This window comes from Callithrix jacchus, chromosome 9 (assembly GCF_049354715.1).
Source record: "Callithrix jacchus isolate 240 chromosome 9, calJac240_pri, whole genome shotgun sequence".
Lineage (NCBI taxonomy): Eukaryota > Metazoa > Chordata > Mammalia > Primates > Cebidae > Callithrix > Callithrix jacchus.
In genome coordinates this window covers 125,302,239-125,326,683 of record NC_133510.1, presented here as the reverse complement: position 1 = coordinate 125,326,683, position 24,445 = coordinate 125,302,239, and the positions used below count along the sequence as shown (strand labels likewise).

The 24,445-nt window shown below is 44.5% G+C and overlaps 1 protein-coding gene across 10 annotated transcripts in view; it reads right to left on the bottom strand.

Moving 5' to 3' along the window:
* MLXIP (MLX interacting protein) overlaps positions 1 to 24,445 on the bottom strand; it is a 65,768-nt gene that overhangs the window by 28,991 nt on the left and 12,332 nt on the right. Inside the window, exon 2 of one of the 10 annotated variants that reach the window (XM_078337505.1) lies at positions 5,677 to 5,794. The exons of 8 other annotated variants lie outside the window; for them this stretch is intronic. In XM_078337505.1, the coding sequence (XP_078193631.1) occupies positions 5,677 to 5,684 (8 nt within the window). In that variant the 5' untranslated portion in view covers positions 5,685 to 5,794. Of the gene's footprint in view, positions 1 to 5,676; positions 5,795 to 24,445 lie in introns of those variants that run through there. One more of the 10 variants, XM_035257906.3, reaches the window with a different exon arrangement.

Here is a 24,445-nt window from a genome sequence, read left to right as displayed (position 1 = left end):
TGCACAGACAGAAGATCCATTTTTACCATTGATCTTAGCCACCTCAGCATACGATTTTTTTCTTTATTAAGTTGAGAACTTGCCTTCTCACTTAATGAAAACACTTTAAGGCTTCTCATGGGCATATCTGAATTACCAGCATCACTACTCTTACACTTTGGGGCCATTATTAAGTAAAAGTAAAATAAGGGCTACCTGAACATAAGCACTGTGATGCCACAACCATGGATCTGATCACTGAGATGGCCGCTATGTGACTTAGCAGACAGGTGCCATCTACAGCGTGGATCTGCTGAACAAAGGGATGAGTCATGTCCCAGGCAGGACACAGTGGTATGGCATGAAATTCCATGCACGGTTTATGATTTACAGATTGTTTATTTCTGCAACTTTCCATGTAATATTTTCAGACAGCAGTTGATCGTGAGTAAACCACAGTACCGCAGAAAAGGGAGGAATGCCGTACAATCCAGTGTTCTGTTTCAACAATACTAAGCAGTGACCAGTGAACACTCCAGCTCATCTCTGCAAACGGAAATTGCTATGTCACTCTTACCCTTTTCTAATGTATCCATCTTGAGGTCTGGTGCCTGTCATTTCTCCTCCTTCCTTTCCTATGTGTCTGTGTGACTATCCCTGTATATAAACGATAGCCATACTGAGCAAGGTGTGGTGGCTCACACCTGTAATCCCAGCACTTTGGGAGGCTGAGGTGGGTGGATCACATGAGGCCAGGAGTTGCAGACAAGCCTGGCCAACATGGCAAAACCCCATCTCTACTAAAAATACAAAAATTAGCCGAGTATGGTGACACATGCCTGTAGTGTGGTGACACATCCCAGCTACTTGGGAGGCTGAGGTATGAGAAACTCTTTAGCACAGGAGGCAGACATTGCAGTGAGCCAAGACTGTGCCACTGCACTCCAGCCTGGGTATGGTGGCTCTCACATGTAATCCCAGCACTTTGGGAGGCTGAGGTGGGTGGATCATGAGGTCAGGAGATTGAGATCATCCTGGTCAACATGGTGAAACCCGGTCTCTACTAAAATATGAAAAAAAATTAACCGGGTGTGGTGGTGTGTGCCTGTAGTCCTGGCTACTCAGGAGGCTGAGGTAGGGGAATTAGGCAGAGGTTGCAATGAGCTGAGATTGCACCACTGCATTCCAGTCTGGTGACAGAGTGAGACTCTATCTCGATCAATCAATATAATAAAAAATAAACAATTTTGGCCGGGCACGGTGGCTCACGCCTATAATCCCAGCACTCTGGATCACAAGGTCAAGAGATCGAGACCATCCTGGTCAACATGGTGATACCCTGTCTCTACTAAAAATACAAAAATTAGCTGGGCATGGTGGCGAATGCTTATAGTCTCAGCTACTTGGGAGGCTGAAGCAGGAGAATTGCTTGAACCCAGGAGGCAGAGGTTGCAGTGAGCCAAGACCGCACCATTGCACTCCAGCCTGGGTAACAAGAGCAAAACTCCGTCTAAAAAAAATGAAGGCAGTCAGCTGGACGCAGTGGCTCATGCCTACAATCCCAGCACTTTGGGAGGCCAAGGTGGGTAGATCACCTGAGGTCAGGAGTTCGAGACAAGCCTGACCAACATGATGAAACCCTGTCTCTACTAAAAATACAAAATTAGCCAGGTGTGGTAGCACATGTCTGTAATCCCAGGTACTTGGGAGGCTGAGGCAGGAGAATCACTTGAACCTGGGAGGTGGAAGTTGCAGCGAGCCAAGATTGTGCCACTGAACTCCAGCCTGGGCAATAAGGGTGAAACTGTCTCAAAAAAAAAAAAAAAAAAAGAAGAAAGAAAAAAGAAAATGAAGGTAGTTGTATGTACTATTCTAACTCTGTAGTTGGCCCTTAAGTCCTGGCAATATGTATTTATCTGTACCTATGTATACAAATAAAGAATATGAAAAGGCTAGGTGTGGTGGCTCACAATTATAATCCCAGCACTTTGGGAGGCTAAGGCAGGTGGATCACTTGAGCCCAGGAGTTCCAGACCAGCCTGGACAGCATGGCAAAACCCCATCTCTACAAAAGATACAAAAATTAGGGCCAGGTGTGGTGGCTCACGCCTGTAATCCCAGCACTTTGGGAGGCTGAGGCGGGTGGATCCCCTGAGGTCAGGAGTTTGAGACCAACCTGGCCAACCAGGTGAAACCCTGTCTCTACTAAAAATACAAGAATTGGCCAGCACAGTGGCTCATGCCTGTAATCCCAGCACTTTGGGAGGCAGAGGTGGGTGGATCATGAGGTTAGGAGTTTGAGACCAGCCTGGCTACCCCATCTCTACTAAAGATACAAAAAATTAGGAGGCTGAGGCAGGAGAATTGCCTGAACCCAGGAGGCGGAGGTTGCAGTGAGCCGAGATCGCACCATTGCACTCCAGCCTGGGTAACAAGAGCGAAACTCCATTAAAAAAAAAAAAAAAAAAAAAAAAATTAGCCGGACATGGTGGCTCATGCCTGTAATCCCAGCTACTCAGGAGGCTGAGGCAGAAGAATTATGTGAACCCGGGTGGCAGAGGCTGCAGTGAGCCCAGATTGCACCATTGCACTCCAGCCAGGGTGACAGGGCGAGACTCAGTCTCAAAAAAAATTAGCCAGGTGTGGTGGTACATGCCCTCAGTATCAGTTACTCAGGAGGCTGAGGTGGGAGGAGCACCTGAGCCCAGGAGGCAGAGGCTCCAGGGCTGCAGTGAGCTATGATCTTGCCACTGTAGTCTAGCCTGGGTGGCAGAGTGAGACCCCGCCTCGAAAAAAAAAAAAAAAAAAATATATATATATACACACACACACACACACATGAATATAATGCTTAAACAGGTAGCAACAAGTTTATTACTAATTTTTCACTTATATGTCACAGACATCTTATGCCAATAAAGTTTTATATTGTTTTTATTTTTAGATACAGAGTATTCACTGTACATATTTATCATAATCCATTAGCTATTTCCCCATAGATATACATTTATATTAAGAGATGTGCTGTGTCAGTTCTTCACTATTATAAACAATGCTGTGATAAACACTAACTTTCATTAACATGGTTGAAATTTAAAAGTCCTTTCTTTTATGTTTCTGTTTTTGGTGTTGTACTTAACAAGGCTTTTCCTAGCCTAAGACTGCAAAAACACTTATCTATTTTCTTCTAGAACTTTCACAGCTTCCCTTGTTACATTCAGTTTAATAAAGACAACTGGGACTTATTTGGTGGAATGAACATACAGGAATGATGTAGGGATCCTGCTTTATGTAGGATTTCCTAAATAATCCAACTTTCATCGTTCAACTAGGGTCCATCTTCATCATACACCGACTTCCCCATAGATACATATATTTGAGACCAGTTCTGGATGTTCTGTTGCTTATGGTGTTTTGTACATACATTTTTAATGATTTTACTTTTCACATAACTGACTCATCTGGGGGAAAAAAATCAATTTAGTCTTTACCCAGCTCACCAAAACAAATTCCAACTAGTTATCTCATTGTCTCATCTTTCCACAGTGACTTATGACACTTCCATTAAGATATGTTGATTCTTCACACACACCAGGGCCTGTTCTGGCCCCTGCATCATCACTGACCTGTGTCCAAACCTGTGTTGCTATCACGATGATTTAACAATCACGACTCTGTGATACGCTTTACTATCTAGGTAAGGTTAGCACCCATCATATTTTAAAACAATTTTAGAATTCTTGCCTACTGTTCTTTCAAGTGAACTTTACAACCATGTTGACAAATCTCTAAAGAAAACTATTCTAAAAGAAAAAAATCTATTCTAATATTTTGATTGGGATTGTGTTTAATAAATGAATGTGGGCAGCACCCCACTTCAAAGTGGGCCATCTCCATACTAGATAAGAAATGTTACTCTACCTACACTACTTAACCTACTTAAACAGTAAGAGAAATCTAAAGCTGTCTGGTTTTCTGTAATTTGCTTCATGTACCTCTTTCACATTTCCGATCATACTTTTATAACATTTCTAAATAATGTAAAAAGGAAATTAAGAAAGAAAACACAGCAAAACAAACCAGATCACACAGTCACGGCACTCAAACGCAAGCACTATCCACATTTTATTGTGTTTGACATAGCCCCACCTAACCGATTAGGGAAACTGCCACCATCTCCCTGACCAAGTGACTAAGCCACAGACAAAAGGGCAAGGTTTCCACTATATTCAGTACTAGAAATGACTGTCCACAAAAAATACAGCTTTGCCCTAGCACCTTCATAAAAAGGTAATTAGTTAGTAGTTTGTTCAAATATTCACCAAGGTAAAATGTTTATGTAAAGAATGAAGGCCGGGTGCAGTGGCTCAAGCCAGTAATCCCAGCACTTTGGGAGGCCAAGGCGGGTGGATCACGAGGTCAAGAGATTGAGACCATCCTGGTCAACATGGTGAAACCCCGTCTCTACTAAAAATACAAAAAATTAGCTGGGCATGGTGGCACGTGCCTGTAGTCCCAGCTACTCAGGAGGCTGAGGCAGGAGAATTGCCTGAACCCAGGAGGCGGAGGTTGCGGTGAGCTGAGATCGCGCCATTGCACTCCAGCCTGGGTAACAAGCGCGAAACTCCGTCTCAAAAAAAAAAAGAATTAAAAACTCCACCCAATTGCAGACATCTGACTTAAAGAGGAAATAAATCAAGGAACAGTGTTCTCTGGTCAGAGTACACACCTGGAATCAAGACTCTAGAAACTGGCTACCAGAGAGGTAATGGAAACAGAGCATACTTGCAAATGAAACGTACCTATGAAGACTGACAAAAACGAATTTGATATTATCACCATTATTAGTCATTTCAAGGCACTGCCGGCTACACAACCTACTTACAAGTCAGAGAAATCAGAAGCTATCTGTTGCATTTAAAAGGATAAGGTAACACTCACCAGGTAGCCAAGACCTATAAATAGACCTTTTTTTTTCTTTTTAAGAGACAGGTTCTAGCTCTATTACCCAGGCTGGAGTGCTGTGCACACTCATTGCTCACTGCAGCCTTGAACTCCTGGGCTCATGTGAGCCTCCCATCTCAGCCTCCCAAGAAGCTGGGACTACATGCATACACCAACATGCCCAGCTAAAAAAAAAAAATTTTTTTTTTTTTGTTAGAGATAAGCATCTTCCTATGCTACCCAGGCTGGTCTCGAACTCCTAAGCTCAAGCAATCCTCCTGCCTTGGCCTTCCAAAGTGCTGAGATTACACGTGAGCCACTATGCCTGACCCTAAACCTAAAGAGGCTTTAAATAGGTTTTTCCCTTTTAGAGACAAAAGATAACTAAATAAGATTGTTCCCAATTATTTTCTACTTTTAATGGTCTGGAATTGTACCACTCCCCAGAAAAAGAGTTCCTGGCCCTAAAGAATACAAATGAGAGGCACCCAGCGCAGGGATGCACTGGGGTCACACCCTCTTCCATTAGGCAAAAGGAAGAATAGCTGGATCCTGTAACACCCACTGCAACCACAGGATTCTGGCTTGAGTAAGAGAATTCAAAAAAGCATACAAATGGCAGGGCAGGGTGGCTCAAGCCTGTAATCCCAGCACTTTGGGAGGTCGAGGCAGGTGGATCACGAGGTCAAGAGTTCGAGACCATCCTGGTCAACATGGTGAAACCCCGTCTCTACTAAAAATACAAAAAATTACCTGGGCATGGTGGCGTGTGCCTGTAATCCCAGCTACTTGGGAGGCTGAGGCAGGAGAATTGCCTGAACCCAGGAGGCGGAGGTAGCGGTGAGCCGAGATCGCGCCATTGCACTCCAGCCTGGGTAACAAGAGTGAAACTCCGTCTCAAAAAAAAAAAAAAAGCATACAAACAACTTTGTACTACCCTCCTCACATAATAGAAATTCCAAAATAAAATTCGTTTTCCCTTTGCCTGCTAAAGATGATTTCCCTCCCATCTGCTACTGAGATTCAGTTGTCATCCTAAATCTCTCCTTTTCATCCTCTTCCCATGGGTGTTTTTTAGTCAACTTATTAACCTCCCAAGTAGCAGAGGAGTTTAGGATGGGCAGAAGAGTTGAAGCCTAATCCACTAAATCGAAGGCAAGCTGTAGAAACAGTTTTTATATTTCAGAAATGCAAATCTCCTTGGCCAAACCAACTGAGGTCAAACAGCCCTTCTGTCTGTCCCGAGACATATGAATGAATTATATCTTTGTCAGCATTTCACATATCTACATTTCTTTCCTTCCTGTCCAAAGCAACAATTTGGGCCAGGCATGGTGGCTCACACCTATAATCCTAGTGCAGATTGCTTCAGGAGAGGAATTTGAGACCAGCCTGGCCAACATGGTAAAACCCGTCACTACTAAAAATACAAATTAGCCAGGCGTGGTGGCTCACACCTGTAATCCCAGCACTTTGGGAGGCCAAGGTGGGCAGATCACTTCAGATCAGTTGTTCAAGATCAGCCTAGCCAACATGGTGAAACCCCATCTCTACTAAAAATACAAAAATTAGCTGGTGGCTGCCTGTGATCCCAGCTACTCGGGAGGCTGAGGCAGGAGGATCATTTAAGCCCAGGAGGCAGACGTTGCAGTGAGCTGAGATTGTGCCACCTAAAACAGAAAGTATATTTTTTAGAGTTTCATGTGAGGGTGAGCACCCGTTTAGTCACTAAAAGTCAAGGTCAAAGTAATTAATGTCTCTCTTTCATTTACCCCTATTTCAAGGCCTCCTGGAAGAATAGACTAAAATGAAATGAGAATTTGTAAGGCACAGGCAATTTAAGAAAAACTACAGAGCAGGGAAAAGAAGTCTGCCCAGAGAGTGATACTTCTCAAAGTCCCTGATGTACTATAGGTTCCCTCCACACTCACAAATGAAATCAAAACACCGGCCCCGCAGTGATCACAGACTAATGAAAGGGTGTGACCCAAATTCGAAGGAGATTTTGTGTCTTCTTCTTCCTGTAGATTTTGGGGACCAGTACGCATTTAGAGGTGGGGAGGAGTCAAGAAGGGAGAGAGGAATTATGAACAAAACTCGAAGCCAACTACTTATGTTGATTTTTTACTGTAATATGACTCATTATGTGCAAGCGCCTGCGACCTTTTCCTAAGGAGGAATGATAATATCTGAAGGAATCAGATATTATCCCGGATTTTACTGAGGAAATCTGATTCTTTCTTAATGTCATAAAAATTCATTTTCTCCATCAGCAGCATCACAGACCAGGCTGCCCTTCCCAGGAGACACATGGCACACTTTCCAATCAGGGCCAACTTGGAAAGATGCTTTTATCACCACCCAGTCACCGCTGGCCAGGGGAGAGCCGAGAGAGGGCAGTGTCCCCCCAAACCCCACACCTTCCAATCAGGGCCAACTCGGAAAGATACTTCTCTAACCACCCCATCACCACTGGCTACAGGAGAGCTGGGAGAAGGCAGCCAGTGTCACCCCTGCCAGCTCTACAGCCTTTCAGAACTTCACTTTCTTTGAGAAAAAAAAGAAACCTGCTTCATAGAGCTGTGGTAAGAAGGAAATGAAGCCAGGTATTTAGAGCAGACTGAGTATTCTATCTAGAACACAGGAGGTTCTCAGTAAAAAGAATTTATGCATTCCGCTGATGCTTCCCAAGACGTTCAGGGCTCTCTGACTCCATGTGCTGTGAGAAGGCATGATTAAAGTCTCTGTAACTCTGGAGGGGAAGAGGAGGTACTACTGTGGGGGATGGCAGAGAGGGTGATGAGCAAAGGTGCTGGGAAGCTGGAGAGCACCAGAGCTGTGAGATTAGGTACATCGAGGAAAATGCAAATGCATCCCACCAGCAGCTATGGCACAGGCAGAAATAAGTGTCTTTCTTTATTAGCCCTTCCACAGGAATAGCAGCTGGGGGTTTCACAGCTGTCCCATCACCTGCACCCCCAGCTCCCGCAGCAAGGAAAGGCCACCGAGGGCCCGATGACTGCCTGCAGCATCAGCTCTCAGACACACTTCACAGCAGTGACCCTTATCAAGTGCCTCTTAGTCAGGCTAGAGAGTGGACAACCTGGGAGAGGGTGAGAGATAGAGAACACAAAGAGGAGTGTTGGTGATGGGTGAACACCTGTCAGTGCTCTCCGAGGAGGGGCACAGGCCCAGCTGGAGTCCTGCACCCAGTAGCTAGTGCCGCTGATGCTGCTGCATCTCTTTCAGTTCTATGAATCTATGGAAATAAACAGTAGTGAAGGCCAGGTGTGGTGGCTCATGCCTGTAATCCCAGCACTTTGGGAGGCCAAGGTGGGTGGATCACCTGAGGTGAGAAGTTTGAGACTAGCCTGGTCAACATGGTGAAACCCTGTCTCTACTAAAAATATAAAAATTAGCCAGGCATGGTGGTGCACTGAGTAGTGGGACTACTGGGACTGAATAGCCTGTAGTCCCAGCTACTCAGGAGGCTAAGGTAGGAGGATCACTTGAACCCGGAAGGCAGAGGTTGCAGTTCACTGGGATTGCACAACTGCACTCCAGCCTGGGCAACAGAGCGAGACTCTGTCTTTAAACAAACAAACAAAAAAAGTAGTGAAATAAGAAACGATTCCCCTAGAATGCTGAGAAGCCAGCTTCAGGGGAGCTGCAATGGTTACAAAGGGAGAGGACAAAAGGTCCTTTCTATTTATAAGGTAAAGATAAATGTCTGTTTGGATTAAAAAAAAAAAGAGCCAGCAACTCCATCTGGCTTTTACCACCAGGAATCAAATGCATCCACATCATACAGAAACCCTCTGCAGGCCAGGGAGTGGAACATCCCTGCAACAGTTACCAAAGCCTGATGTATCAGGCTCTGCACAGAGGGCCAGAGACGACGCTATCCCCGGCCCTGCCCTCAGGATCTCATGAGCTAATGTAGAAGATAAAAGGTCTTCCTTTGAGTGAGCAAAGGCACGTATAGAGTGTACAGAAATGCAATGGAGGGGCACTCAATGGTGTTTTCCTTAATCAAGATGCCTGAGCAGTATCTCCAAGGGAAAGAGAAGGTAGAGAAAAGGGTTTCAGGCAGAGGGAATCAGGCGGCCTTCTCCAGATATGAACAGCTTTGGCATGTGGCCCATGCTCTTCCCTCCCTTCTCCATCACCACCATAAATGGGCCTGCAGCTTTGAAGACAGAGGAGTTAAGATAACACCACTAGTGGTGTGGAGCCTAGGATCAAAGTCCCAACTTTGCTGCTACTTTTCCCAGCCAGGGGCTGGCCTGGGCAACAGGCAAGTCCTTGAAAAAGAAGAGCAAGTGAAGCGATGGAAAAGCCAGTTGGCCAAGATTTCACACTTTAGTCAAATGTAATTTTCTGAATCTATAGTCCAAAAAGATGACAGAATAGGAATCAAAGATAACTTATCACGCCAGGTTCTGAGGTAAAGCAGGCCAAGAAAGAGGGGAGGAAAAGAAGGGGAAGGAAGAGCTTATAAAAGGGAAGTTTTTGAGAGAACCTCTTTTGTACCATGGGTCTTTTGGCTACATAAAAGTGAAAAATCGCCAGGTGCGGTGGCTCACACCTGTAATCCCAGCACTTTGGGAGACCAAGATGGGCAGATCACTTGAGGTCGGGAGTTTGAGACCAGCCTGATCAACATGGAGACCCTGTCTCTTCTGAAAATACAAAATTAGCCCGGTGTGGTGGCACATACCTGTAATCTCAGCTACTCAGGAGGCTGAGGCAGGAAAATCACTTGAACCTGGGAGGTGGAGGTTGTGGTGAGCCGAGATGGCACCACTGCACTCCAGCCTGGGCAACAAGAGTGAGACTCAATTTAGGAAAAAAAAAAAAAAAAAAAAAAAAGTGGGCTGGGTGCAGTGGCTCACACCTGTAATCCCAGCACTTTGGGGGGCTGAGGCAGGCAGATCACGAGGTCAGGAGTTTGAGACCAGCCTGGCCAATATGGTGAAACCCTGTCGCTATAAAAAAAAATTATTTTAAGTGAAAAATCTCTTCTAAATTTAAAAAAAAATCAATAAGCAAAGTTAGAAAATAAGTGTCAAACTGAGGGAGGCATTGTGAAAAAAGCTTAGTCGTTAAGGTGTAAGGAGCTCCACAATCCGTGAAGCTTCACCAACGACTAACTGCACAGAGATCAAAAAGATGTAGCTGTCAAGGTCTGAGTGAAATGGCCGAACTTAGCCCCACCCACGGTGCGCCACCCTGGTGGTAAGTACCTTTGATGTGATCACCTGTGACGCACCCACCAAAAATGTCCCACCTAAATCTAACAGAGCCTTTCAGGACTCACATGTGGTCTAGAGGAAACACAGGGAGCAGGGAAACATGTTCCACACAAGAGGACAAATGCAGACTGTGGGACAAACTTCACGACGACTGGGCCAGTCCCTTCAAAAGTTCAGAGCCACAGTGGGTGGAAAGGCAGAAGGATTCTTCTACAAGAAAAAAGGCTACAGAGATGAAAAACAACTGGGTCCTGATTCATAAAACTAATCACAGAAGACATTTTGAGGAAAACTGGGAAATCTTCTCATATAGACCATATATTACATATTATAGAATCAACATTTTCTTTGGCATAAAAATGACATAATAGTTATAAAAGGGAATATCCTTATTTTTAGGAATAAAATGTCATAAATATCTGCAACTTTTCCCCTAAACGGTCTGAAAGTGGGAGAGAGATCCATAAAGCAAGTGAGGCGAACGTTAAGTGGGACAGTGGCTGCAAAGATGACGCCACCATTATTCCAACTTTTCTCTGTTACGATTTTTTTTATAATAAAAAGTTGAAAAAAAAAAACTGGCAAAAAGGCCAACATCCCAATTATAAAAAAGAAAAAAATAAAAAAACAGAAGAGATAAAAGGACGTTCTCAAATATAAATAAACTTAGAAAACTAGAGACTAAAAACATGCAAATTAAAGCACCAGAGATATCTTTTTTTTTCTTTTGCCTTTCAGATTAACAAAGATTTTAAAAAGCAGGGTAATTAGGCCAGGTGCAGTGGCTCATGCCTGTAATCCCAGCGCTTTGGGAGGCTGAGGCAGGTGGATCACCTGAGGTCAGGAGTTCAAGACCAGCCTGGCCAACATGGTGAAACCCTGTCTCTACTAAAAAAAAAAAAAAAAAAAAAAAAAAAGTACAAAAATAAGCTGGGTGTAGTGGTGCACACCTTTAGTCCTAGCTACTCAGGAGGCTGAGGCAGGAGAATCGCTTGAACACGGGAGGCAGAGGTTGCAGTGAGCCGAGATCACACCACTGCACTCCAGCCTGGACAATAGAGTGAGACACTGTCTCAAAAAAAAAAAAAAAAAAAAAAAAGCAAAAGGGTAACTACGGTAAAGCTGAAAACAAGAAAACGGAAGATAAACCAAATACATCTATCAACAGATGAATGGGGAAAACACACTGCTATATCCATACGATAGAATATTAACTACAGGTGCAGACAGCAACATGCCGAGCAGAGGAAGACAGACACAAGGATACAAACTGTCTGATTCCATTTATATAAAACACACAGAAAGATGAATCTAATTCACAGTAATAGCATGCAGATGGTGAAGGGGAGGATGCCTGGCAAGGGGGCAAGGGAACCTTCTGGGGTCATGGAAATGTTCTGTATCTTGATTGCAGTGGTCACACGTATGCATAAACTTGTCAAAACTATAGATAAGTACAGTTGTAAGGGTGAATTTTATTGTTTACATATTATACTTTAATAGAGCTGATTGAAGTTTTTAAATTATAGTAATGATACCTAGGGTCAGGAATAATGTAAGGAGTTGGGCCTTCTTAAATAACGCTAGTGGGACTATTAACTGGTACGACTTGCTTTTTGTAAAAGCTTTATTAGAATATAGTTCACATACCATACAGTTCATATGAAGTATGCAATGCTGCCAGGCATGGTAGCTTACACTTGTAATCTCGGCACTTTGGGAGACCAAGGCCGGAGGATTGCTTGAGCCCAGGAGTTAGAGACCAGCCTGGGCAACAAGGCAAAAACCCATCTCTACAAAAAAATACAAAATTACCCAGGTATGGCAGCGTCCACCTGTAGTCCCCGCTACTTGGGAGGCCAAGGCAGGAGGATGGCTTGAGCCTGGGAGGTCAAGGCTACAGAGAGCTGTGATCAAGCCACTGCACTCCAGCCGGGGTGACAGAGTGAAACCCTGCCTCCAAAAACAAAGTGTACAATTCAGTCGTGTTTCATACATTCAGAGAGCTATGCAACTGCTATCACAATTTTAGCACATTTAAAAGAAATGGCCACACTCTTTAGTTATTTTACTTTAACCCTAAACAACTGTCAATCTACTCTGTCTCTATATGAACACATATTCTGGACATTTGGTATTTCATATAACTGGAATCATATAATATGTAACTGTTTGGGACTGACTTCTTTCACTCTGCATCATGTTTTCAAGGCTCATCCATGTGGCACTTGTAAGCATTCCATTCTTGTTTGCTGCTGAATAATATTCTATTGTATGCATATATCACATTGTTTAATCCATTCATCAGCTGGTGGACATTTAGATTCTTTCCAACTTTTGGCTGTTATGAGTAACACTTCTGTGAACATCTGTGTACAAGTTTTTATAGGGACTATATTTTCTTGGGGAGATCCTTAGGAAGGAAATTGCTGGGTCACATGGTAACTCCATGTTTAATGTGTTGGGGAGCTGCCAGACTGTTTTCCACAGCAGCTGCACCTTTGTACGTTCCCACCAGCATGCAGAGGGATCTGATCTCCATGCTCACCAACACATTCCACATACTAATGCCGTGAAGTATCCTCTTACTGTGATTTTGACCTGCATTTCCCTAACGCTTATTGGTATTAAACATTTTTTCACATGTTTATTGGCCATTTGTATATCTTTTTTGGGAAAATTTCTACTCAAGTCCTTTGTCCATTTTTTAAAATTGGACTATTTTTAATTTGTAAAATTCTTTATATATTCTAAGTATACATCATTTATTAAACATATACTTTGCCAATATGTTCTCCCATTCTAGGGGTTGTCTTTAATAGAACTTTTGAAAACTACCCCTGCAATATACATCAGACTTCAGTGTAGATACCTACTTTGACCCTGTAGTTTCGCTTTTAAGAATGTATCTTAAGGAAACAATTTAAGTGTAATGAGAAGAGCTATTAACAAGGATATTCATCAAAGGACTATTTAACTGAATCACAACCCTTACCTCACACCATACACAAAAAATTAACTTAAAATGATTCACATCCTAAATGTAAGAGCTAAAACTATAAAACTTCTTGAAGAGAATATAGGAGAAAAACCTTAGAGAACTTGGATTGGCAAAGATTTCTTAAATCTAACACAAAAAACATGAAAAGGAAAAAAAAAGACAGATATATTAAACTTTTTCAAAATAAACTTTTGCTCTTCAAAAGACTACTGAAAATGATGCTGCAGGTCTATTTTTACCTACATGGGCACAGAAAAAGGAAAAAAAAAAGCAAAGTGACAAAACAACAGGGTGTAACTCCAAGAGCACCTTTCCAAGGCTCTTTTCTTCCTATCTTTCTGAAATGTCTGAATCCCATATTTGACCATGAGTATGAACCTCCACAAAACAATTTCCTCTTGACAAAGGGAAAGAAGTGAATGTCCATCTCATAATTGACAAAAAGCAAAATTCAGTTAGCCTGGGACACAGTCTACCCTGTTGATTGAGTTTACTTATCTGCCACATTTCAAAAATGAGAATATATTGTAATTTTTTGAAGAGTTTAGGATCTTTGCCCTTTCACACGATCTGCAGATAATTTCTATTACATATACAAGTTAATCTGGTGAACAACATTCACTGATGTTACTGGTTAACAATGGCTTTGGAATATTCTGTAAAAGGAGTCTGTACATATACCATTATCTCACAGTTATCTGGAGCTTAATTTAGTTATCCAGAAGTCAGTAAAAGTAATTCAAGACAGATAACAAAGGTCTGTGCACTTGACTCAGAGGAGAGTCTCTAAACCCTTACTAAGTTAATTACCCTGATTTTACACTCAATTTAACAACATACGCAAACCAACAGAAAGTGGGAGACACCAGACAAAAAGGGAAACTCACTGCTGAGCAAGTGGCAGCCAACAGCCTAGAGGAGATGGTCACTCAATTTGAAAACCTAACTCATGAGAGAATATAGGACTGCCGAGCAGAGAATTCAATATACCTTCACAATGGATATTGTTACACAATAATGTAATAAATAATATTAAATAAATAATAGATTACACAATCATGTAATAAATAATATTCAAAATGTTTCTAAATAATCAAAAGTTATATTGTGTTGAATATGTTCAAGAAAGCAGCCAAAATGAGTATGCATTTGAGAGAGATTTCCACTTCCCATTAAAAATGGTCAATTTTTGTTGTTGAGACAGTCTCGCTCTGTTGCCCAGGCCGAAGTATAGTGGTACAATCTCGGCTCACTGCAACCTCCGCCTCCCAGGTTCAAGTGATTCTTTCGCCTCAGCCTCCTGAGTAGCTGGGACTACAGGCACACGCCACCACGCCCGGCTAATTTTTTTTGCGTTTTTAGTAAAGATAGGGTTTCACCATATTGTCCAGGATGATCTCAAACTCCTGACCTTTTAATCTGCCCACCTGGGCTTCCCAAAGTGCTGGGATTACAGGCGTGAGCCACTATGCCCAGCCAAAAATGATTAATTTTTATAAAAGAGATGATTAACAAAATAAACAACAGTGATGTAGAAAACTGGTTAATATCAAAGGAAGCTCTCTATTCCTTAAGACGGGAAGACAGGCAGGGCGCAGTGGCTCATGCCTGTAATCCCAGCACTTTGGGAAGCCGAGAAGGGGTGGATCACGAGGTCAGGAGTTTGAGACCAGCCTGGCCGATATGGTGAAACCCCGTCTCTACTAAAAGTACAAAAATTAGCTGGGCATGGTGGCAGGCGCCTGTAGTCCCAGCTACTCAGGAGACTGAGGCAGGAGAATCGCTTGAACCGGGGAGGTGGAGATTGCAGTGAGCCAAGATTGCACTACTATACTTCAGCCTGGGCAACAACAACAACAAAAAATATTAGAGAGGGGAAGACAAATTAGGTATTTTTGCAAACACATCTTAATAGCAAGTCAACTCTAATCCCATAAAACTCAAAGGACTGACCTAAAGAAGTCATTTCAGATCCATTCACAGATTCTTCTGTGCTCCTCAAATGGTACCACAGAGGTGCTTCCCAAGACTGTCTCTGAATAAGACAAACCCTACGGATAAGGTCATTTCATCTCACCACGCAGCCATCCAGCTCCTCTGTCCACCAGGTCTACACTCCTCCTGCACTGCAGCTCTAGCTTTGAGAAAAAAACACTTGAACTTGGCTGTCTGGGGCAAGGGACCTGACATGTTTTTTGCACTCTGCATTTCCTCCTTTTAGGCTCTTCAAATGCAGGGGTATAACCACACCACACTTGGAGAGCTACTAATTCAAATGCAGAGAAACGAAGTTCCTGACTTGGGGAGGAAATGAGTCTCCATCTTCTCACTACAAACACCTCTCCGAGTGAGCAGCCCCCGCCCGCCCGCCCGCCGCGGAGTTCTTCCAATGCCCTAAACTCCTTCAGGGCTGGCATTTCCACAGAGACATTTGGATATGAGGAATACTCCTCATATAGCCATACAAATAGGAAACCAAGGAAGGGTAGAGGTAGGACAATGCAACCTAAGTTGGCATCAGAAAGCCAAAACCCCGAGGCTCTGCTCCTCAGCCTGAGGGAGTTCAGCAGAGGAACTGTGCTCTCTTGCTGGTTATTTGTAGCCTGAAGCATCATGCACACATAGGACAGACACCGGACCTAAAAGGTGTTGGGGAGATCAGCCGGGGCTGCAGGGACAGCAGGTGGGGAACCTGGCCAGAGCAGGTGGTCTCATGTCTGGAACAAGCAAGGGCCAAGTGAGGCCGAAGCCACCAGCATACAGCGTAATGCCTGGAAGCACAATGCCCCTGGGGCATTGCCACGAGGCAAGGCTGGCTGCAACAGCTGGGGTCCAGGATGCCCAACAGACTGAGAGACAGCAGTCTGCTCTGCAACAGCTTGGTTTCTGTGCTTGTTTGTTTGTTTGGGGGTTTGTTTTTGTTTTTGTTTTTTTGAGACGGCCTTGCTCTGTTGCCCAGGCCAGATGAAGTGCAGTGGCACGATCATGGTTCACTGCAGCCTCAAACTCTCCAGCTAAAGCCATCCTCCCAAGTAGCTGGGGCCACAGGCACAGGCCACCATGCCTGGCTAATTTTTAAAATAATTTTTGTAGAGGGACTTGCTATGTTGCCCAGGCTGGTCTTATACTCCTGGGCTCAAGTGATCTTCCCACCTTGGCCTCCCAAAGTGCTGGGATTACAGGCGTGAGCTACCACGCCCGGGTGCTCTGCAGTAGTTAACTCACTGTCCTAAGAGCAGTTCCCACTGCTCCTGCTAAGCAGAGACACAAAGGGAAGCGGTTTCTCCTCTGGAAACAGTGGTCCTCCTCCCAGCCCAGCCCCAGGATCAGAGGCAGAGGTGGAAGAAGAGAAGCCAGTTTCAGAGCACCAAAGTGACGCAAACCACACCAACTGGCACTTTATTCAAAACAATGATGCCTTTGTCAAGCATAGCCCAGGAGCCAGTTGAAAAACCTGCCCTTCCCTCCTAATTTCTACCCTCAAGTCCCCATGACTTTGAGGCACCATGTTAAAAAGGAGGAAAAAAAATTACACATAAACCAACATCAGCCAACCCATGTGACCCGACAGAAGGCAGGCCAGCTGCCTTTCCAAGACAACACATCACCAGAGCTGGCTGTTCTGCAGCCATGGGTCGCCTACTGGGCAGCTCAAGCTCCCAGGACACATTCTAGTCTCACTGATACATTTCCAGTGGTCCCAGCCAACAAAGAACAAAGCGCTGAAACAGTGCTGCTGTGTCCATCTTCCAGCCATCGGGGAGGGCGGCACGCCCCAACCTCAATCTGAGCTGCTTAGCAGGGGTGGCTGCTCCCATCTCTCCAAGAACCTAAAAGTTGCTGTTCCAGGGCCCTCTAGGACAGAGAACAGAAGGAAAATCTCTCTGCGGGGAAGAACTGGGGGCACCGGCAGAACAGATGACAGAATTTCTCACACCACACCCTGCCCTGCTTGCTTTATCCCTACTTTACCAATCAGGGTCAGCCATCTCCAACACCACACAAACACACCCGTAGCTCCAAGGAGCCAGCAACAAGTACACAAACAAAGATAAGCAAACAAACTTATCAGGTGCAGTGCAGCTGGCTCCACATAGGCCCTGCCAGCTCCTCTGCAATAAGAGTCTCTGGTAGGGTGCTCTGAGAAGGATCTGGAGAAGGCCATGCATAGCACAGGTGAGCTTACTTACTTGCTGGTTCACAGTACTGTGCAAGGCCAAGGCCAAGACCAAGGCCAAGGACAGGCCAGAGCTGAGCTGCTAACTGGGTTCTTTGACTTCCCATGGACAAGGCCTTCTGCCAAGGTTTCTCATGGAGGGAAAAAAGCTGCGGATTCCAAAACTAAAGGGAAAGAGAGACTAGGTCAACAGATAAGGGACCAGCCTGGGAGATTAGGGAGCTGGGAGTAGGACTTCCACTGGGCCAGGAAATGGAGCCCTCAGTAAGGAGTTCTCAGCAAGAACACAGCAGGGGGACGGTGGGCAGGGCAGGGGACACCGGCCTTCACACAGCTGGGTCTAAACAATTTTAATTTATTTTATTGTTGGGGTTTTTTTTAGAGACAGGGTCTCCTGTCAGCCAGGCAGGAGTGCCGTGATCATAGTTCGGCAGCCTCCAACTTCTGGGCTCAAGAGATCCTCCCGCCTCAGCCTTCTGAGTAGCTGGGACTACAAGTATAAGCCACCATGCCTGGCTAATCCTTTGGTTTTTGTAGAAACAGGGTCTTGCTATGTTGCCCAGGATGATCTGAACTCCTGGGTTCAAGTGATCCTCCCACGTTAACCTCCCAAAGTGTTGAGATTACAGGCATAAGCCACCGAACCTGGCTCAGGTTATGTTTTAAAATTGAGGCTAGGTACAGTGGCTCACACCTGTAGTGAGGCCAGGGTAAGAGGACCGCTTAAGCCCAGGGGTTCAAGGCTACAGTGAGCCGTGATCGCACCACTGCACTCCAGTCTGGGCAACCGAGTGAGACCTTGTCTCAAAAAAAAAAAAAGGCCAGGCACAGTGGCTCACACCTGTAATCCTAGCACTTTGGGAGGCTGAAGTGGGCAGATCATTTGAGGTCTGGAGTTTCAGACCAGCCTGGTCAACATGGTGAAACCCCATCTCTACTATAAATACAAAAATTAGCGGGCATGGTGACGGGTGCCTATAATCCCAGCTGCTCAGGAGACTGAGGCAGGAGAATTGCTTGAACTTGGGAGGCAGAGATTGCAGCGGGCTGAGATTGCGCCATTGCACTCCAGCCTGGGCAACAAGAGCAGAACTCTGTCAAAAACAAAAAACAAAAACAAAACATAACCAAAGTCCTCATACCTTCAACCCACAGCCCCTCTGCCGAGCACCCCACTGACAGTGCAAGTGTTAGGACAGATAGACCCATGGAAGCACCATAAGCAAGCAGCTGAGAAGCAAGACTGCCAAGCCAGCGAGCAGCACCTCCGGACTCGATCTGACAAGAAGTACTTAAATCATTTTTCAGAGCGTTGAGTCAGCTCTTCCTTCCAAGTACCGAGTCATTCCCCAGTTTTGTAACTCGCAGGGACACGTATCAACAGCGTTCCAGTACCACGTGAGAGCTCACGCCAGCTGGGAGGACTCACAACTTTCACGCAGTCTTGCTCTCCCTACCTCAGGCAGAATAAACAGCCAAAGGCAGGAATCTCCGCAGGGACACTACTGTCACAGCCTCAGGGGTCTGTCAGCGGACTGTGCCACAAGGCACGCAAGCTGAGACATCAGTCCTGTGGGCACGTTGCTGACTGTGCGTTCTACCCTTGCCCCACTGCAGGCTGCTGGACACATGTGAAAGTGCAGGAGCTTTCAGCCCTGGACCCAGAAAAAACAGGTCTGCTGCATACTTGCTGACCACCATTCCACCAGACATACCTGTCCCAAGAGGGTGGGACAGTGGGACAAGGAGGGGTGCCTAATGTGGTGACAGGAATTGCTGCTGTTTTAGAGTGCTGAAAGCTTCCCAGGGTAAAGGCTACTGTCAGGAAGAAAGAGGAAGCACAGATTTTTTCAGAGAAAGTAGCCAACTGGGAATATGAAAACAGAGATGAACGGAACAGGGGCCCAGAAACACAAGAGGGGTTACCAAAAACACCATGGAAATATTCTCAGTGATCAAGAGAGAGAGAGTAAATCAACAATAGTACATCCACACAAAGAAATACTATCCAGCCACTAAGAAACACTGCAGAAGCCGAGTGTGGCGGTGTGCACCTGTGGTCCCAGCTCCTCGGGAGGCTGAGGCTGGAGGACTGCTGGAGCCCAGGAGTTCAAGGCTGCAGTGAGCTACAATCACACATCTGCAGCTCAGCCTAGGCAACAGAGTGAGACCTGTCTTTAAAAAATAAAAAATTGCAGGCTGGGCGTGGTGGCTCATGCCTGTAATCCAAGCACTTCGGAGGCCAAGGCAGGCGGATCACCTGAGGTCAGGAGTTCAAGACCAGCCTGACCAACATGGTGAAACCCCGTCTTCAAAAAAAAAATTAAAAAATAAAATAAAAAATTGCAAATGAATATTTTGTGACTTGGAAGGATGTTTACACTCTATTAAATGGAAAAATCCGTGGTGGCGTGTGCCTGTAGTCCCAGCTACTTGGGAGGCTGAGGCAGGAGAATCACTTGAACCCAGGAGGTAGAAGTTGCAGTCTGCCGAGATCGTGCCACTGCACTCCAGCCAGGTGACAGAGCAAGATTCCATCCCAGAAATAAAAATAAAAATAAGGAAAAAATATACACACTCACCATGTAAAAAATAAAAATAAAAAATAAGGTCTGTAAGGATAAACACTAGAGAATTGACAGGTTATCTCTGGATGCTGTAGTTTTTATTTTTTCTTTTAGCTATACCGATATTTCTGATTTTTCGTGATAATTAAAATGCAACTTGAAAAGAAAGGTTAATTTTAATTTTAAAATGTAAAAAAAAAAATCTATACCATGAACATAGAGAAATAACAATGAGTAAAATCTGGAAGGAGGCCTGAAAGATGTGGACAAATTCCAAAAAGTAAGGTCCTAAGCTTCAAAGAATTCCCCAACTTTTCAACAAACACATCTCCGCAGAGGAAGCACTGCACTGGGATAAATACAAATGCTCCTTGAATCTGGTTTAGAGGCCTCTGCTAAGGCACTTAAGAACCACAAAGCTACTTGCCAACACCTTTCTAAATCAGTTTCCTTATGGCAAAGCGGCTGCACAAGCACTACGTGTGTATGTGACTGTGCACCGCAAACATACATACACCCACACACTCCACACACACACACCAACACAACACACACACGACACACAACACATCACACCAGACCCCACAAACATACACACCCATACACACCACACACCACACACATACACCAACATACCACACACACCAATACCACTCCACACACACAGACACCACAAACATACACACAGACACTCCACACACATACCAATACACCACACATGACACACCAACACACCACACAGATACCGCAAACACACACCCACAGCCCACACACATACCAACATACTACACACACGACATATTAACACCATACCACACAGATACTGCAAACATACACCCACAAACATACCAATACACTACACACACCACACATAGACACCACATACACACACACACACTCCACACACATACCAACACAACACACACACCACACAGACACCGCAAACATACACACACCCACAAACACTCCACACAAATACCAACACATGAACCAACACACCACACAGATACCACAAACACACCCACGCACCCCCACATACATACCAACACACTACACACACCACACAGACACTGCAAACACATCCACACATACCCCACACATACCAACACTACACCAACACGCCACACGCCACCACATACATCACACTACACACACCAGACACTGCAAACACACACCCACACACCACACACACATACCAACACACCACATACACCAACACACACACCACACCCACCACACATCACACACACCGCAAACACACCACACACACCAACACACATGCCAATACACACCACACACCCCACACACCACACCACAGTACACACACCAACACAAACCCTCCACACACACCAACACCCACCATACCCCACATGCCAACACATACACCCCAACACACACCCCACACACCAACACGCACCCGTACACCAACATACCACACACACCAACACACATCACACACAACACACACACTGGGGAAGCAAAGCCAGAGATGTGTAACATAATATAAAACGTGCAGGTCAGAAACTAAGGAAGAGCCAAGACAGAGGCCTCCTCAGTCTAAGTTAATGCTGTAATTTTGTTTCAACTCCAGGCAAATCAACTGTTTATAGCTGAAAATATTGTCCCTTCCCCCATCCCAAAATTACCCTATGCAAACAGCATCATCCTAGTCAAATATCGTGGTGATGCTGAGGGGTAAGAGTTTATTTTTATTTATTTATTTTTTTGAGATGGAATTTTGCTCTTGTCACCCAGGGTGGAATGCAATCTCACAATCTCGGCTCACTATAACCCCCGCCTCCCAGGTTCAAGCGATTCTCCTGCCTCAGCCTCCCAAGCAGCTGGGATTACAGGTGTGCACCACCATGCCCAACTAATTTTGTATTTTTAGTAGAGATGAGGTTTCTCCACGTTAGTCAGGCTGGTCTCAAATTCCTGACGTCAGGAGATCTGCCCACCTGGGCCTCCCAAAGTTCTGGGATTACAGGTGTGAGCCAGCGTGACCAGCCGGGGTCAGAGTTTAAAATGGAATGTAAGCTAGAGTCCAAGAATTCCACAAAGTGGAGAATATGCCCTCCATTCCTAGGACAAGAATATTTAAAATAATCACCCTAGCTCCTCATAACTCAGAGTAACTAACTGTCTCCTTGGCACATGCATACCTCTGGGGTTTACCAGGCAGACACTCTTAGATTTGGTATTCAGAAGATTACTGTCCTTCGACTTTCAACAGAGCAGAGGCAAGAAGGTAGACAAAGCATAAGAACACCTTAAAAAAAATCTACCTTGGCTGGGCTCAGTGGCTCACACCTGTAATCCCAGCACTTTGGGGGGCCGTGGTGGGTGAGTTGCTAGAGCCCGGGAGTTCAAGACCAACCTGAGCAACATGGTGAAACCCTGTCTCTACAAAAAAAACAAAAATTAGCCAAGCATGGCGGTGCATGCCTGTAGTCCCAGCTACTTGGGAGACTGAGGCAGGAGGGTAGTTTGAGCCTGGAATGTGGAGGTTGCAATGAGCTGAGATTGTACCACTGTACTGCAGTCTGGGTAACAGAAAGAGATCCTGTCTCAAAGAAAAACAAAAACCAATATTTCTTGTACCAGAGCCGATCTGTGACAAACGGCACACCACCTTTATCTCTTAGGCCAAGACTCACTTCTAAACCAGATTCGATCTAGCTTAAACTCACATCCCCAGAATACCTAATAGCTGAATTCAAACCTTAAATCCAGATTTCCTCCAGTTTTTCAAATACGTCAGATCTCATCACACTAGGCTCACATTCCCAAATGGCAAGAATCATTGAGTGATGGCTGCCCTTTCAGCAAACACTCTGTGGTTGGCCACAGTCTCGACCACTCGCTACTGCCTGCCATTGAGACCAAGTCAAATGCAGTTTATGCTTACAGTGTTCCCAAAAAAGACAGATTTCTCCATGATTATGACTTTATTAAAAGGAGCAAAATAAATGATAGAAAAGGTCTTTTTAGCCTTACAGATATCCTATTTCCTGACCCTTGTGAGCATTTAAGTTTGTGACCCTTGTCCCAGATAAACAATGTTAAGAGAAGAAATGGTCTTTTTTTTTTTTTTTGATTTAATAGAGACAAGGTTTTTCCATGTTGCCAAGGTTCTCGAACTCCTGAGCTCAAGCGATGCATTAGCCTCAGCCTCCCAAAGTGCTGGGACTACAGGCCTGAGCCAATGCACCTGGCTATAAAGGTCTTAACAAATTAACTTTACAGAGGGTGATTTGGAAAGCTCTATGCAAGGTGGAGAAACCAATTCCCTTTTCAGTCTAGAAGGAACGCTCCAAGGAGGTCACTTTCCCAAAGATTCCTCTACTTACTGTACACAGTAAAGATAGAGTCATGGAATTTCTAGACACTGACATTTTAGGATCTCTAAGATCATCTGATCTTGCACTTCCCAAGTCGGATTGCTAAAGATAACGCTGAAAATAAAAACTGTTTTCAGTATTTTTGAAACGATAACAGCTTATTGAGACATAACTTACATACCATCAAAGTGGCCCTTTAAAAGCGTTCAGTGGTTTTCAGTATATTCAGAGTTGTGTAACTATCACCACCCTAATTTTAGAACATTTTCATCGCAGCCTCAAAGGGGAAAAAAAAACCTGTTAGCAGTGACTGTCCATTTTCCCTTCCCCCAGACCTTGGCAGCCACTACCCTGCTTTCTGTTTCTATGAGTTTGCTACTCTGAACCTTTCACATAAACAGGATCTCATATGTGGTCTTTTGTGACTGGCTTCTTTCACCTAGTGTAGTTTCCAAGATTCTTCCATGTTGGGGCATGCATCAGTACTTCATTTCAAAAGCTGTTTTCAATATTTTTTCTTTTATTTCTGGGAAGATAGCTTCAGGTAGATCAATCTTTTTTAAAGTATTTACTTGCCCATGATAAAGCCATGATGGTCATTCTTTAAATAAATGTAATTTTCCTAACATTTGATGAATTATGATAACTAAGAAAATTATCAAATATACAGTTAAGTTGAAAGAACTGTACAACAAATACTCAAGTACCCACCACCTGGATTCTACAATTATCACCACTGAGCCATCTCTCCATCCATTAATCCATCTTACTTTATTTTATGTGGGTTTTTTTTTTTTTTTTGAGATGGAGTCTCACTCTATTGCCCAGGATGGAGGGCAATGGCAAGATCTTGGCTCACTGTGACCTCTGCCTCCTGTGTTCAAGCGATTCTCCTGCCTCAGCCTCTCAATTAGCTAGGATTACAGGCACATGCCACCATGCCAGCTAATTTTTTATATTTTTGGTAGAGATGGGGTTTCTCTATGTTGGCCAGGCTGGTCTTGAATTCCTGACCTCAAGTGATGTGCCTGCCCCACTCTCCCAAAGTGCTGGGGTTATAGGCGTGAGTCACCACACCAGCTGGGTAAGGCTTATTTCATTCAACATAATGTTTCTGAGATTCATCTATGTTGTGGCATATACTGATAATGTTTCTTTTTAAATCACTGAATGCACAGTTG